At 41.4% G+C, this 18,299-nt stretch overlaps 1 protein-coding gene across 1 annotated transcript; it reads left to right on the top strand.

Annotated features, from left to right (window-relative positions):
• The first annotated feature begins 214 nt into the window (after positions 1 to 214).
• Positions 215 to 16,201, top strand: LOC131680770 (gustatory receptor for sugar taste 64a-like). The gene is made up of 8 exons (XM_058961481.1): positions 215 to 299; positions 2,280 to 2,660; positions 2,944 to 3,113; positions 14,461 to 14,744; positions 14,804 to 14,966; positions 15,535 to 15,624; positions 15,721 to 15,905; positions 16,001 to 16,201. The coding sequence occupies exons 1-7, from the start codon at positions 215 to 217 to the stop codon at positions 15,847 to 15,849; spliced, it is 1,302 nt and encodes a 433-aa protein (XP_058817464.1). The 3' UTR covers positions 15,850 to 15,905; positions 16,001 to 16,201.
• Positions 16,202 to 18,299: the final 2,098 nt, after the last annotated feature.

Genomic DNA, 18,299 nt, shown 5'->3' on the forward strand with positions numbered 1-18,299 from the left:
CTGAACAATCAACATTAATTACAAATAGTTTTTACGACAATCATCAATTAACTCTCTGTTCACTCCGTGCCATGCAGGTTGATCCTGCAAGTTCTCACAACTTGCACAGCATCCGCCTCCAAATTGATGGCAAACACTTTGTTATATTATTAGAACTCGCACGCGAGGAGTCTCGTTGCTCGAGACAAGGCGTGACTCATCCTTTGGCACGAAGATGCCATGCAATGCGCATAGACAAGATCCCCACAAACAGCATTTTTGTAATCACCTGGTTATCCCTTCCCCCAAACACAACCACGGTGAGTTAAAAAAACTTGATATTTATTAACACGTTACGCATCGTCGTTCTCCCATATGAATAATGGAATATGATTTGACGATTCCGTATTGGTTTCTATGAAAATGTTAAAGTTCACATCCATCACAGGACGGCAAGAGCTTCGGACAGGTTCGCCGTGTTCGATAGTGTGCCATCGTTTGAGTTTGAAAATAAGGTTTTGAGCGCACAATCCAAACGGACCTCCTAGTGCTGTGTGTGTACTAAGCCGGCGGGAGATGCTAGTGTGCACATCATCTGTCATCTTTTGTCGCGAGCCGCTCTACTCATTAGTGCTGCCAGAGAGGAAGGTGTACATCAAGGAATTTGTGGTTTTTTGTTTGATTCGCATGCAAGGATATAGGTATGTGTGGTTGCAGACATGGAATTTGAAGTGTGTTTTTTATAGCTAGGGAAGCAAATATAATCCTACCTTGTGGCAGATTTAAATTTAGAAACATCTACTCCGAACAGAAGACTTTTGCCATTCTCAATGATTAGGGAGAGAGGGGTTATTTGGCGATGTTTTCAGTTTTAATTTTCTACCGCATTGCCAAATTGAACACGATACATGAAAGGGCAAACTGTTGACAACTACTCTCAATTTTATGTTAGATGCTTTTTCTCCATTTTTAGATACATAAGTGTGTGACACGAAAAAGCCGCCAACTTACCCCTGCTGGGGTTAGATGGCGGAATGCCAGAAAATAGGCAATCAAACGAAAATTTAATTACTTCAGGGGTCCTTATGAAATGTGCTTATTGTACATATTCCAGAGAACCCCATTTTTGGCGAAAAAGTGCTTATAACTGTTCAACGATAATAGTTAGATATGTGGTATCATGAAACAAATTATTCGCTTCAAAATAATCATAAAGTTGTCTGACTACGTCAGTTTCAAATCAATATAGCAAATGTTATATGCATAAAACTTTTTTTCTAAGAAAAACTCTAAACTTTGATTATAAATTTGTCGTGAAATGAAAAGTATGACAGATAGAGCTTACATGTCTTTAACAAACTTTTCTAATATTTGTCGCCCTACAACTTCACTGAAGGTTGTATGGCAATATTTAGAATGATAAAAAATTAATTTTTGGTCCTTGATAAAATTAGAAAATATGCTGTTTTAACAAAAAAGAAGCGGCTCACAAACTACGATAACTTTTCCAAAGACATAATAAGGCGAATGTGTTTAAATTGTTTAGTATTAGTGAAATCTTAAAATTCCTGCTAAATTTGTATTCTGTGCAATGGCAGTATGAATTTATTTTGGAAAGATATCAAAAGTTGGTTGATTAAGTAAAGTAAATACACCCATCCTATAACGAGTTGTGGTAAAATCAGTCAAATACAAGCATTTGCAAACATGAGATATGAAAGTACAGTGCACTAGATGATCTATCTCGACAATTTTCTTAACTAAATGTACAAACGTACAAATCAACTACTTGAAGTGAAAATCGGAAAAACTAAACCTGTTTCGCAAATAAATATGTTTGAAACTTACAGCGTGAGGCACTTCGGTGATAGACATCCAGACATCAGATAGACTACAAGGCTATATGCAAACAATGTTTACAGACTAATAGTTCTCCGAATACGAGCCCCCGTCAAACTTTGTGTAAAACATATGGCAATCTGTGAGAATGTCATTCTCAACTACACATCGATATGCAATAAATGTGTAAACACATAAAAAATGCATACCGTGCTCGACAAAATAGTCCAGTGTGACACGCGATAGTAAATCCTAATCTCTATCAAAACAACAGTCTACATTCTGCAGCGGTTCCGGGCAGCCATGATAACCAAACTTACAAAAAAGTTCCCAATGGTCAGATCCCGTCCGATTGATACCAAACATGACACATTTCTACGATCTATAGGACCATGTAATAAGTTCCAGCCTAGTGCAACAGTGACAAAGGTACTTATCGAATCTTTTAGTTCTCTTTTTAGGACAGATGATGGGCATATTCCCAATATCCGGTGTTTTCAGCCATGATGCGCACAAAATCCGTCTGGACTGGGTATCAGTTCCTGTGATTCTTAATCTAGTTGTTTTGGCCACCGCTCTTTTCAATGTAACTACGGAATACTTCCGCCTTCAGGACGTAGGCATCAATCCGAAAAATATCAACGGTTTATTGTTCTTCATCGATTGTATTACCATCAGTGTACTTTTTCTGCACGTAGCCACCAAGTGGAACAAAGTTGCAATCATGTGGGAACAAGTGGACCGTATCTTCGTCCAGGAACCGTACGGGACGTTCAGCTCTCGGTGGACATTGCGCCGGAAGATACGTATCGCTACCGTAGTTCTTCTGCTTTTGGCCTTAGGTAGGGTAATGAACCTGTTTTCATTTTATAACTATTATCACACTGCCCATTTGAAGTCATTGGTTAGAGAAACATCTTCCATCTTTGTCCAATGTATTGCCTCAAATGGCAGGGTGAAAATTGGAGCACTCGGTTCGAGCTTTTGTTGCGCTCAAAAACGATTACATACTAGTTCTTAACAACGAAGCAAAGATACTGAATCCAATTAAAAGAGCTCGTTACCCTGTGTTGCTACCAATTGGTTACAGAAATTATAACACTTAATGCGAATAATCAATTACAGCTGAACACTTGCTGTCCATTGTGAGCCTTGCAAATGAGCAACGCGAAGAAATCAAAAAATGTGGCTGGGAGAAAAACATCACTGATATATTTCGACATTTTGCACTACGAAAATTTCCAAATGTGTACGTGAAGTTTCCGTACAGTACATTCTCAGCGGTTTATTTTTTGGTAAGTATACATATTCAATTTCTAATACAATACAAGTTTATTTGACGAAACGATGCACAGAAACATACAAAAAATGAGACCAGTCTACAAAAATACAAAGGTTCATTAAATTTAGAATCAGTACTTTGAAAAATGAATTCAAACAAATAATGCCCCTACCTGAATTAGATGAAACTCAAATTTAGTTGTAGGTTGTGTGCCCTACACGCGCAAATGTTGTTTGAAACAAAGTTCTCTTCGGGTGGACGTAGCGTAGTTGGTGAATCGATTGCCTTGTACGTAGTGCACCTGGGTGCGAGTTCCGAGAGTAAGAGATTTTTCTAACCCGAAGAGGCGAATGACCTTAAGGTTAAAACCTCTATAATCGAAATAAAAAAAAGTTCTCTTCAGTGAAGAAAAAATAATTTCGACCGAAATTATTCTCCACTAAGGATAAATATAGCATAGTACCTCTTTGAAGTTTAATTGGTTGTTATAAGATAGTATAACCATTGTTTATTGTTAATTCTAAACTGCTCGATATTTATTGAGCCAAAGTGCGACATATAGCAACTGGGATGACGTGTCATGCTCTTAGTATCTTTTTCCTCAACTCTTCTTTATTTCGTGGTTTCTCATGGGTAATTGATTTTTAATGACCGTCCACATGTTTATACGCGTTTAAGTGTCAAGCACGTCGTTGTTGTTATTATCAAACCATTTGTTAAGGGTCAAAAGTTATACGTTTTGTGTCTTGCATAAGCTGTCATTTCAAATCCATTCAGCACATGGAATAATGACATCCCGAAAAATATCTACCCAAAGGTCACCTAAATCAGCACAAAGTGGGAGAAAATAACCAAAACCACTTCTTTTAAAGCCTGGATAAAGCTCACCAAAAAGTATGTTTTTAAGTAAAAAGCCAAAAAAAAATTTTTTTTATTTAGTTCCTATGTTTTACATTTGAAAATTTCTTAAATCTAGGGAATAACACATTGAAATATATATTTTTTATAATGAAACTAAGAGAGTTTCATGTCTATCTTAAAACTAGAGATACAAATCGATATACATGAGGAGATAATATAATTTTATTAAGATTGGGAGAATCTATTAGATCAGATCGTAGCAGTTCAAATAAGAAGGTTTCATGTAATTTTGGTACGCTCAATTCGTTTTCGATATTAAAATACATTAAAAATAAATATTTGCTGTTCATTAGGGTGGCTCAAAAATAGTTTTTTTTTTGTCGAAACGGTTCTTACAAAGTTTTAAAAGTAACTTTTGTGTAGCAGATTCGTTTTTGATAAAACAAGTCAGAAAAAAGAAATTATCACGCATTAGGGGCTCAAAAATATTTTTTATGGTGTTATCGTTTATAAAATTGTTTAATTGTTATGTTCGTGCGCCGAATTTGTTTTTAATATTAAAACATCTTAGAAAAAATCCCTTCTCGTTAGGGTGCTCAAAAATATTGATTTTGTCGCAGCGCGTGCGTGCATGCGTAAGTAGTGCGCAATGATTCGATATTGCGTCGTTTTACTCGATCACAGTTTATGGTAAAATTCTTCTGCTGTCGGTTGCTTCGATTCAGAAGCGATTAAGTAGCCTTCTAATCAGTATTTGAATATCACCTCAAAATGGTTCGGTTTCCTCGATGACTGATCAATTTTTTTCAGCAGAGATTTCCAGAAAAGTTCAAATTCCTGGTCACCCTTTTCGGGGAGCGATTTCAATGAGCGAAAAACAGTTCACGAGCAGTATATTTGCGCTCACGCAGGGTAGAATACTTGGTAAATAGAGTTTTCTTTTTGGCATATTTCTGTTAAAGTGAAAATTTGTTTGATGCGCAGGTACATAAAAAAATCTGATCAAAACTGCGTTACTAAATGTTTACTAAATTTTACAGTTACTTCAAAAGATAACATGAAGTAATTCCAGACACGTTTCATGACATATTTCAACATTTACTGAATTTTATACAAACTGAATGGATACTATCAATACCTATGTAACTACTCTTTCCACTTTTTTTACAATGGAGAAGACGTTTACGTCCTAACCCAGTACACGTGCTATTGGTAGGTGTCCAAGCTACCACACGGGGTGTACTGGGGGCGTGTCGGGCTCAACCGGGAGGCCATACCGACTAAACTCCACTGGGCTCCGCCATCTATCCCCAGGAACTACCTTTCGGCATTACTTCTGGGGGGATGACCGTACTTAACGTACGCTCTCACTCGTGCCTGACATTCGCACTCACTCACGCCCTATATTCCTCTGCCACGCCTCGAGGTGTCAGTAGCGATAGGTACCGGCAATATACTCTACGTTACGACCCTCCCATCTCGGCATGGGCAGACCATTCCTCCGTCTATCATCCGCCAATTCACTCGATCTATCGCCATGCATCGGCGTGGCTATCGCGGTTGCTACCGCTGTGCCACCCTTGCCTCAGCATGAGCACACCATTCATACATTTCTCCGCACATAACCCATTCCGCTCTAGCTAACTAAACCCGAATTAGTCATACACCTCGCCTGCTGCTCGGCGCACCAAGTTCTCTGCAACCTGCAGGCAATCTGAGTGGTAGCAGTCGAAACTGCGTTCCACTTCTCCACCGCTTGGCACATCCCCTGTACAAGAATATCAGGGGTTGTGTCGCAGCCGCAGACGTCTAGCATAGCTCCTCTTTCGACGTCGAAGCGGGAACATACGAATAGTATGTGCTCCACAGTTTCGTCAACACCTGGGCAGACTGGGGCCTCAGCGTGCCCAAACCTGTGGAGGTACTGTCGGAAACAGCCATGGCCTGACAGGAATTGTGTTAGATGGAAGTGAACTTCCCCATGGGGTCTTCCCACCCAGCTCGATATGTTAGGTATCAGCCGGTGGGTCCACCTACCTCTCGAGGAGTTATCCCATTCGCGCTGCCATCTGGCGACCAAGGTCACCCTGGTACGCTCACGGACTCCCCTATTGCTCCGCAATTCAAAACAATCTTCGTCCTCCCGGATGATCAACCCGGTTGGCATCATACCCGCTATCACGCAGGATGCATCGTGTGATACCGTGCGGTAGGCAGATATCACTCTGAGGCACATCAAGCGGTAGGTGCTCTCCAATTTGCGACGGTAACTGGTTACTTCCAGTGCCCTCGCCCAGTACGGTCCACCGTACCTAAGGATAGATACGGCGACACCTGCCAGTAGCCTACGTCTACTGGCGCACACCTTGGAGCTGTTGGACATCATCCTCGATAATGCCGCAACAGCCGTCGAAGCCTTCTTGCACGCATAGTCGAAATGGCTGCCGAAGGTCAGCTTGTCGTCTATGATGGCCCCAAGAATCTCCAGACTCCGCTTTGAAGTTATCTCGACTTCTCCCGCTTGGATAACTGCTTGTTGTACCGATTTACGGTTATTAACAACAACCACCTCCGCCTTGTGATGGGCGAGCTCTAGGTCTCTCGCGCTCATCCATTCCGCCGCTATGCTTATCGCGTGTGCCGCCGTTAGTTCTACCTCGGAGATTGACTCCCCATAGACCGCCAGGGTGACATCATCGGCGAAACCGACGATTTTCACACCCGGACGGAACTTTAGTCTCAGAACCCCGTCATACATAAGGTTCCATAATACCTGGCCCAGGATTGAACCTTGCGGGACTCCTGCGGTAATAGGAACACTTCGCTGACCGACATCGGCCTCGTATAATAGTACACGGTTCTGGAAGTAGCTTTCCAAGATCCGGTACAGGCCCACCGGCAGACCAAGCCGGTGTAACGAGAGCGCGATGGCATCCCAGCTTGCGCTGTTGAATGCGTTCTTCACATCAAGGGTCACTAACGCACAATATCGAATACCTCGCCTTTTCCGTTGGATCGCTATCTCGGCAGTCCTTACCACTGAGTTGATAGCATCCACCGTGGACTTTCCTTTTCAAAAACCGAACTGATTACTTGACAGGCCCTCCGTACCTTCTGCGTATGAAGTTAGCCTGTTGAGGATAATCCTTTCAAGCAAATTGCCCGTCGTGTCGATCAGACAGATTGGTCTGTACGCCGATGGGTCACCAGACGGCTTGCCGGCCTTCGGCAACAGTACCAGCTTCTGCCTTTTCCATCTATCCGGAAAACAGCATTCGTCAAGGCATCTCTGCATAGCCAACTTGAACATGTTCGGGTTCGCCATGATTGCTGTCTTGAGAGCGCTATTTTGAACTCCATCAGGCCCTGGAGCTTTGTTCGCCGAGAATTAGCTACTGCAAGTAGCTCTTCATTCGTCACCGGGGCCACCGTGTCGTCTGTACCCACCGAGCCTTGCGGCGCCGGGGGCAGGCACTTATGGCTCGGGACGGGAAGAGTACTTCGATAATTCTCGCCAGCCGTTCCGTAAGGAACCCCCTTTGGTCTTTGCCATCACGATCCTGTAGGCATCGCCCCACGGATTCACATTGGCCTCCTCGCACAAATTGTCAAAACACGCTCTCTTGCTGCTCTTGATGGCCTTATTAAAGGCCGATTTCGCAGCACGACACACTTCACGGCGATCCACTCAAACCTCCTCAGTGCGGGCTCGCTGCATCATACTTCTAGCTTGTAGGCAAGCTGATCGTAGGGCTGCGATCTCTGCACTCCACCAATATACCGAACGTCTGCCATTTCTTGGCAGGGTTTTCTTCGGCATAGTGGCGTCGCACGCGCATGATAGAACAGCTACCAGCGCATCCCCTCTTAGACTGTCGGTGTTGGCCTCCAGTCCTAGGGCCGCGGTGAAAACTTCGCTGTCGAAATGATTGGTCTTCCACCCGCGTACCTGACAGGGATTACCCGCCCTCGGATGCTGCACACCATAGTTGATCATGAAGCGTATTGCTAAGTGATCACTATGGGTGTAGCCCTCGTCTACCCTCCAGTCCATGTCTGGAACCAGACTCGGACTGGAAAATGTTACGTCAATCCACGACTCGACCCCATTCCTGCGGAATGTGCTAGCGGAACCATCATTGACTAGCACTGCGTCGAGTTTCGCAAGCGCCTCCAGAACCGCTTGGCCCCTACTATTTGTACAGTGGCTGCCCCACTCCACTGCCCAAGCGTTGAAGTCACCCGCTATGACAAACGGCTTCCGACCCACCATGTCAGACGAAAGCCTGTCGGTCATCTGGTTGAACTGTTCTATCGGCCACATAGGTGGGGCTTAGCAGCTACAATAGAACACACCATTGATCTTGGCTATCGCGACACCCTCCGCAGAGGACTGTACTACCTCCTGAACCGGGAACCGTCCCGTTGTACAGATTGCCGCCATCCTAGACCCGTCCGCCACCCAGTTGCCGTTATCGGCAGGGACGTTGTACGGGTCGGATAGGAGGGCGACATCTATCCTCGACTCCGATACCGACTGCCACAGCAGCTGCTGAGCAGCTGCGCAGTGGTTAAGATTCAGCTGTGTGACGTATGCCATTGCTTCCTCTTTCCGGCCTCCCCGAAGGGACACGCAGGTCCGCCCATAACATGGCTGCGGCCCTGCTTCTTACTAGCGCAGATGAGACACTTGGGTGCCCACTCGCATTTCAGCGACGCCACAACTTGCTCCTGTCTGGGCCCTTACAGTCGTATGACTTGTGGCCTGGCTCCAGACATTTAAAACACCGGTTCACTGAAGGCGGCTGGGGTATGCTAACTGGGCATACTGACCATCCGATCTTCAGCTTCCCTTTATCGGTTACTTTTTTGGCTTCCGCGACCGGTAGCTTGAAGTAAGCTACCTGCATGCCAAGCATCCGCTCCCTGATACGTACAGATGTCTGATCGATCTCAACACCGCACTGCTCCTTAACGGCCGAGACGACGTCCTCTGCGCTTGTGATCTCGTCCAGTTGCTTACACTGGAGAATCACTTCCGCTCCCAACGACCTCACCTGAGCGCCGTTTCCCAAGACCTCTTGGGCCAATCTCCTATACGTCACTCCGCTGGATTGTGCACCACGCTTCAGCACCAAGATCATTTCGCCGTCTTTGGTGCGTCTGACGCTTCGCACATCCTGTCCTAAATTCGAGAGGCTTTCGGCCGCCCGCATCGATTTTAGGATCTCAGCGTAGCTACCCTCGTTGGTTTTCACCAGCAGGGCCTCTCCTCGGTCTCTCGCCTTCTTTTTCTTCGCGGGTCGAGGTGCGTTCGACTTCCGCTTTCTACTGACCACCTGCCATTCACCATCTTCTGCCGATGGCGCCGGCTGACTGGTGCCAGGTTGCTCCAAATGTTGCGCCCGATTAGCGACTTTCGCCTTTTTAGGCTGAGAAGTCGCCTTCTCGGGTCGCCGCCCTGCGGGATCCTTCGCACCCGGATCCGCGCCTTCCAAACGACGTTTGGCCTTATTCGTTGCACGTCGTTTGGCGTTGCTCCGCGTTCCTGTGACCAAATTAAGCTAAAAGCACTGGAGCTACGCTCTTCTAAAAGTTGTGAAAAATTCATTTTTCATCAAAAAAGCCCAAAATTTTACGAAATTGTCTCTAAGCCAGCACAAGAAAAATATTGATGAGTATATCGCGTGCCCTTCATATCTGAACTTAGGGGAAGCGTCTAGTGTAAAGTACTCATACTAATTGTTATTTTGTTTTACGATTTTGAAGGCAAGGCAACAATGGATCTTTTGTGTAATATTAAGATCTATTTATATAGGGTGACCATATCAGACGAGTAAAAAACCAGGACAGTCGAAAGAGTACTGCTTCCCCCCGCTACCTCTCAATCGACCTTGCCTTCTCCGTATGTTTTCGGCAGTTAAAAAGTTCTGGGGTCTGGCAGGCAAAGCTTCGATAGTAAAAAAGTTCTGGGAGTCTGGGAGGATGAGCTTTTTTGGATGGATATACACAAAGGCAGTTCTTGCTACACCACCATCAGCAAACGTTTCATGCTGAGCAGATCGGTGCAGGACCGGCGAGGAGTTTTCAGTACTAAAACACGACATTGACGTAAATCAGAAACATCAGCGATCCCAAGTAGCTTCCGTGCGCTATGCCTTACAATCTCCAATGACAACTATTATCTCTCGATTTGAGAGCTACAAAGCCTACCGTTGTTACCAAAAATTTCTCCGTTTAATCGATTGTTATATGAAAACTGTCGGATAGCTTGGTGTAAATAATATCAGTTTGAGCCAGAAAAAATTGACATCTCCGCGTGAACTTCAAACGTCACGATGAATGAAATGTTTGGTTCGTTTCCCTCGTCATTTGTTCTGCCGACACAGCGTATTCAGGTTCGGACATGTTCGGTTTCAGAAGCAAACTGAATATTGTTTCCATTCTACCTATGACAGGAATTATTGAGCAAAAGTGCACCAGATATAGATTATGTTACTATGTTTTAATTGCCGCAAGGTTCTACTGTATCGATTTTGCAGTTCACTTATGCTCGAAAATGTAGAAATATGCCAGCTTCTGCCTTCAAGCTGTCCACATAAAAACAAATAAATGCTTTGGTTGGTGAAGGAATTTATATTGCCTCTGAACTCAATCATTCCATTCTGCATGAAGTTTCAGTCAGTTGGGAAGTTAATGAATGAGGGAGGCGGTGAATCTGAATTCGGTAAATAGAAGCAGAAATAAGTAACTGATTTTGAAATTTCGCAGCACTGGTTTGAGCGCGACATTCCATACACCCTGTTATGTAGGATGCTAGGCTCGAAGGTTAGTCGCTGTTCAGCGTCCAGGCGTGAAGGCATGTTAATCGCCTATTAGCTATTTCATTTATTTGATTCGCCTCAATGCATTACCTGAGCCGTGGATCTTTTAATATCAAAGTGTAAATAAAAATAAATGAATCGAATTGGGGGTAGGCGTAGCATAGTTGGTAAATCGATTGCCTTGTACGCAGCGCACCTGGGTTCAAGCCCCGACCCCACACGTAGGGTTAGAAATTTTCATATGAGATTTTTCTAACCCGAAGAGGCGAATGGCCTTAAGGTTAAAACCTCAATAATCGAAATAAAAAAACGAATTTTATTGTATATCCATCGGATCTTGTGTACGTGCTTTGTTACTTTGCGTAAAGATCTTATTTCTTATTGAAGAACGGTTTATTTCATTGCCTCTTGTTACTTGTGGACCACTTAGTCCGCTTTCTCTCGGTTTATCGTTTTCGTTCATGCTTTCCTCGCTGTTAATGTTGTATGGGCTTTCACGATTACCTGGTTTGAGTTGTTTGTGGGGCCTACGGGTCACGATCGCGTATCCGTGTTCTTTGTTATTTACTTTATTATCGGTGGTGCTAGCAGTTTATTTATAAAAAAATGGGAAGTAGTAGGTGCATCACAATGATCGGACACGCTGTGCGTAGGTTCTGTTGTTCCAGTATTTACTGGTGCCTGAGCTGCAACTCCAGTGGTTTGTGATTTAGTTGATGTTGATGAAGGGCTGTGTAATGGGTATGCTTGCAGTTGATATTGCTTCGTTAGAGGTTTGTGTACATAGTTTCTCGTAGTGTGAACTTCTTGTGTAACAACGTAGGGCACGCAGGGATCTGTCCTTCATACGTGCACAGCGTGATTTGAGATTTGGTCACACGTTTTGCTTTGAATTGAAAGTTCAGATATGACGGAATAGGTTCCGTCACTCGCATTCTCACGAAATAAACACCGTTGGAAATACCTAGAAACATTTTCTCCTGGTTTCAAACTAAAAGGATTCCATCTTACGTATTCCGACATTTTTAATAGTACCCAGGTGTAGATCGTGTAGACGCATATCAATCTTATCATTGTCAATATAAACGGGTATCTTGATCCTAACATTATCATGCTAAACGACGTATTGCATGTTGTCTTCCATAGCGTAGCTTTACGTTATGGCCAAAGTTTTAATCGTTATCAGTAACGAGTGTTGTGGGCTTGTATAACGACGAATTCCGTTAGTCTGAACTGCATTTGCAAATTTCCTGTTGAATTTTACTGTTGAGTTTCAAACATCTTGAAATGAATGATCGATATCGCACCGATGAAAGTAACGGTGCTTTATTGTTCACACTGACTTGGGACGAATTTTATTATTCGATTGCTTTGCTTGTTTATAATACTGGCACGATACATATAGACAGCAGACTTCAGGTAGAAACGTTCGTTTGAATCACTGCACTGTTAACAAGCAGAGCAACTGAATTGGTACTGGTATCGACCCTGTAGTAATTCCATGATCCCCAGCCCGAGAGAGCACTCAATGAAATTTTTCCACGATAGTTGATAGTTGATTCGATAGTAAGACGAAAAAAGCTACTGGCAAGAGAACTCAAGTAGAAGCAGAAGCACCAAAGCGCCGATGTGTCTTTTCAGAGGTACCAAAGGGAATTCTTCGTGTCCCGGATTGAAAGGCGATTTAAGCCGAGGAGAAGCGCTGGTAACCATTGTTTGATCAATATTGACGAGGCACTCTTGAGAGATTAAAAAAACCATCGGAAGGTACAATGGGGAGATTCGACTGTATTAAGTTTTGTTTGTCGCATTGCGAGGATGAGTATACGTTGCAGTTATGGTTACGGTCGGTCGTTACTGCGATCTGGAGCATAGTGAAAAGCGAAGACTGGATAAATAGAAATATATTAGGCTTCCAGGAGAAAAACCAGGACAAATCAAGCATCTTCTTCGACTTCCCAGGACACCAGAACAGTTAATGCAAAACCAGGACATGTCCTGGGAAACCAGGACGTATGGTCACCCTAATTTATACATTCATTGTACACGAAAAAAAAAATTTCTGCCATTTCCACGTCGAAGAGCGCCACGGCAAACACGATAACTCTTGATAAAATTGTCTGACACATGAAATTCAATAAGATTTGTAAAGCTTAGACTTGTATCTACTCGATGAACCAAAAAAATAGAAAAAAGTTCGAGTTTCGGAAAATGGCTTCAAGAAAACCGAAAAATCTCATATTTTACTGTAATATTCGCTCACTTTTCTTCAAAATAATAGGGAGACAAAAAAAAATATTCGGTTTTCTGTGATTCATCGACAGGCAACACATATTGTGCATGCTCATAAAAAAATCAAGTCAATTCGTTGATTAGTTTTTGAGTTAGCATGTTCGCCAATTTGAAAAACGCGGTTTCGAGAAAAGGGTGCCCCACATCAAATTGCATCACGGACAAAAACGCAGTAGAAAATGACCCACCTATTTTCTCTTCAAAATTTGGGTAGAAGTAGTTTAGAGTGTATTGTTTACACTGTATTTTTATCGCTGGCAGTTTTTCAAAAATTGTTGCTGACGAATTTCGCGCCAACTCGAACAAATGTTGGCAGCACCCTCTCAGATTTTAATGAAACTTTCTGTACATGAAGACTTTGTCACAAAAAGCCACTTTGCATATTTTGTTTTTCCAAAAATGATCTAGACTGTTTTTTGAAAAGGGCCAAACTTTTTTTTACTATTTTTTTTCAAATGGATAAGTCTAAAAATAACAAATCCTACAAAAAAATGTTGTAGTGGTTTTCACAAAATTAGTCAAATTTTCTAATGAAAATATTGAAAAAATTCTTCATTGACTCCTACACTGAAAAAAATCGATTTTAAAAATTTAAAGTCGATTTACAAAAAAAACCATTTTTGATTTGGATCAAATTTTGTTCCAAGATAGATAATTATGTTCCCTATCTACCTTCAAAAATTCATGTTGGGCACTTTTGAGGAAAAATAGTTATTTGAAAAAAACTTTTCCTTACACAAACTGAATTTTTTTTCTTCTGTGTATTTTTATAGAAAACTAAACCAATGAAAGTCATATTCATCTCACAATCCAATAAAACTCAGTTTGTAAGAAGATATTGTCTAATTTAGCAACAAAGCATATTTTTATTAAGGGGTTAACTACTTTTTATTTTTCAGGAAATCGAAGTTTTTTTATTACTTTATCTGAAAGTACAACTCCTTGCGAATGTTTTTCCAATTTTTTATAAAGATCCAAGAAATATATCGAAAGTTACAGCGACATATTGTAATAGCATTTGGAAAAATGTTATATTTGAAGAAATAAAAATTATTGAGTTGCGTTCCTCTTAATAGAATTTGCTAATCTAACAAACTTAACATGTGGTAATCTGAACTTCATAGTAAGTAACATTCACTATGCGAACAAAATACTGAGGAATGTGACCTTCAGAACGAGCACAAAGCAATACCGTGACAAAGCGTCCAATAACACACTGTTCCGAGATTAAAACACTTCCGAACTGTCTGAGAGTTATGGTACGAATATGTTGACATTTTTAGTTTCAAGCTGATTACCTTGTAATTTTCACCAAATAATGACAGCCACATATCGTTAACCATTTTATTTGCAAGCTTTTATTCTGTTGAATGCATTTTCCAGTACATTTCGGCTGCCCTCACCGTCTACTGGAACTTCCTGGACATATTCATTATCCTGGTGAGCATTGCAATTGCAACCCGATTCGGACAGATCCACACATATCTGCGAACGATGACCAACGGTGGTCTACTGCCTAACGAACAATTATGGGTACGTGTCCGTACCCACTATGTCTCAGTTTGTGAACTGTTGGAGTTGGTCGATCGGACCGTATCGTGGCTCGTGCTGGTATCATGCACTACAAATCTATACTTTATTTGTCTGCAGATACTGAATGTCTCACAGTAAGTTTATGCAATAGCTACTGGATCGTTCAAGTACTTAATTCTACTATTCATTTTAGGAAACTGCTGTACATAATGAGCGACATATACTATTGGTTTTCGCTACTGTTTCTGATAGGACGGACTGCGACGATGTTTCTGTGTGCTGCTCGCATTCACGAAACAGCGAAGAAGCCCATGGACGTCGTGTCCAAGATCCCAAATGCTGGATGGTGCGTAGAGGTTTGTATAAGCAAATCATTTTTCCATTAGCACATTTCAGAACTGAGGTTCGGACCAACTGTTATAATCAACGCAAACGAAGTTTCTAGTTTTATTGGCACTTCATTCTTATAAAGAATACCTAACTTTACCTATCCTCGGTTATATAATCCTACAGAAAACAGAAAATATTTTACATGTCCTTGGAAACATATGGTTACGAAAGAAACTACAATGGGGTATGATTTAAATATTCAAAGACGCATCACATGAACGATAAGAGTTGAATAAATGTCTAACCCGAAAGTGCTCCATCATCAACTGACCACGAACATGTCGCTCTACTAATACAATATGCCACCAATAACTCACGCGCAAAAAACCGAAAAAAAATCCCAACTCATATGCAATTCATAGAAGTTTTACTCCTCGAGAATAAAACTCGAACATGCTGTGAAAACGTCGATTCGATGGAATCCTGATGGCACTTGAGGGAATAGACGCATCAATGCGTCGCTCTCACAGAGGCACACAGCACACAACTTTTCGTTTTCACATACTTTCTATGTTGTCCATTTTTCCATCACAGTTGGATCGATTTGCAACCCAGTTGAAGAGCGAAACGGTGGCCCTCACCGGGATGGGATTTTTCAACATGACACGCCAGTTGCTATTTTCGGTGAGTTTTCATTTTTTCAGGCACCTGAACGTAAAAGCGCAGTGCAAACTTATGAACGCTAACTTTTTCACACGCCGGGTGCCTTGCTGGAACCAGATGGCCGGAACGATTGTGACATACGAGCTGGTGATGCTGAAGTTCGACAAAGAGACTAAAGGCAGGGGATATATCCGACCCTGTACGTTCTTTGACATCGAGAAAAGCTGGCTAATGCCAGGACGCTAAACAAACGGCCAGCTCATTTTTATCGAGAAAACCAAATCGATGCAGATAAAGACGAGGTAGAGTAGATGAGAGCGTATTTTTAGTATCAAAGCGTTTGATCAACCAACGTAAGCACGTGTGAGAGTGTCCTGAATTTTTCGCTTTTTTGTAGGTTAATGTTGGCAGTCCAACCTCCATCGATGTGCGGATAGTGACCAAGACGACGAATTATAATCCACAATGGAGTGATACCGGTTTTGGAGAAGATGTTTCCACACGCACAGGTTTGTTCGTGGGTCTTCTGATGGCAACGGATGACCTTAGCTAAGCCGCGCACCGAACTGTCTGCCCGATCGAGCACTACGCAACTCACATTCGCTATTTGTATATTTGCATGCATCCGTGCAGAAGACAACAAAATCTATTAATGCGATATAACATGCACTAACGATCAACAGTCACTACTCCACAGCCACTACTAGATTCATTGAGTAATAAAATGAAGAATAAAGTATCAACTTCTCTACCATCCAACGAAGATATTTTAGACCCCCATGATCGTTTGGACAATCATTTTAATTGCGTAAACTTTTATTTTTTTACAGATTTCAGATATTGGATTCTAATTAGAAGATACCAAATGGTACTTCTTTCAAGCTATGTTTTAACAACACGATAAGAAATAGTACACGAAACATCATTCAACATTGTCTGCCAGACAGATAATGAGGCATCTAAAAAAATAACTTGACCTTGATGAATCAAGTAATATCAAGTTTACATATTTGGTCAAACGACGATCAAGACTCGTTCATCACTTACAATTAGTAATTTATTGTGCATCCAAAAAACGTTGACACTCAAGAGCGCGAACTGGTGGAAACACGGAACAGCACAGACCAGTTCTTTAAAAACTTTTTTTAGCAGATTTCAACCATATGCAACCCTTTTTCTTGAATAATGAATACAATATGTCAAAGTATTGAAACAAAAGCTAACATCGCAGAACACAGTAACTCCACTTGAACAATTGATTAGTACAAAAACACTAACATTTTTTTCCAATTTTGTACGATTGACAGAGTCATCCTTGTGGTTTTGCAGAAAATAATTTCTTAGCACTTAGTACTAGGTCCGGGATTCGGAAGTCCCGGGAAAACTCTTTAACTTTTTTTGGCAAACGAATAATATTCTTAAAAAAATGGGGGGAATGGGAATTTAGTAATGGGTATTTCTACTTTGTTAACTAGTTCAACTGGAACGATGGAGTACGGCAGGTTGAACGCATATTCACCATTTGATCTCTGTTGCGGTATGTTCCTTCAAAGATGATAAAATCATAATCTCGTGGACCTAAAACTAGTAAACAAATTTTGATGAACATATTATCAAAATTTGTTCACTAGTTTTTGGACCACGAGATTTACAGTAGTATGCGGCTATTTTACACGTTTACTGTTATTCTAAATTTGTAAAATGTGAGCAGTGCATCGTACATAATGTAATAAAAATAGACAAGGCTTCTCCCTTAAAGAAAAGCACAATTTCCTCTTTCAATAAACATTTCACTTTGCCAACAGATGCTAACAAACATTCCTTGAACTTTTAAAATTCTTATTCTGTTGATTCTGAGTGGGGGTACGCCCTGAGATTCAAACATTTTTGAGCGTTAGGTTTTTTGTTTTAGGAACAGAAAACCGTTATTTCTGTTGAATTGTCTTTTCTATTCAGTTAGTTTATTTGACCAGGAACGTTTGCTCATGGTTTTTTTTCTTTCTTGTACGAATTATTGTAGCGGTTACAGATTTTAAGCACTTGTTTATTTTGAGTTGCGCGGGAAGATGTTGAAAGTGAAATGAGCTAGATTAATTTTGAAAATTAATAACATTCGTCAAACTTATTGACATTGGCACCCAACTAAAGAAGAACTATTCTTTGCTAAGTAATATTTGTATATCACTTCTTTTAAGAAACATGCAAATGACTCGAACCTATAAATATTCACTAGTCATTCCACCGCTGGTCGAAATTTAAAATCAACAGTAATTTGAACTATTTCACTTCAGTAGCTTTGCTTGAGCTCGGCATGGTTTGATTGTGATGGATAAAAATATTTTTGGTAACATAAATGATGTAAAAAAAATGGTACGATTTTATATCGTGCATGATAAAATACAGAGATCCCTCGCCTAGCCCAGTATGCCCATGCATGAAGATGGCTTCTACCAAGTTTATATCAGGAGCAATAATAGTGGTTGTAACATTTATGCGTTTTAACTGAGTGAACATTTTCAATTGCTTAAAAATATTTATGTGCTCCAGTGAAATAGCTCTATGCGCCTTAAAATTGCAGTGAAAATATTTCTCATTTTGTAAGCGTTGGGAAATAATGTCGTTATAATAAGATAAAGCATTGCAAACTCACGGCGTTCTTTGAGTGTTTGTTCAGGGTGAGCCATCTGGATGTATCC

Source organism: Topomyia yanbarensis, chromosome 2 (genome assembly GCF_030247195.1).
Source record: "Topomyia yanbarensis strain Yona2022 chromosome 2, ASM3024719v1, whole genome shotgun sequence".
NCBI classification, from domain to species: Eukaryota; Metazoa; Arthropoda; class Insecta; order Diptera; family Culicidae; genus Topomyia; species Topomyia yanbarensis.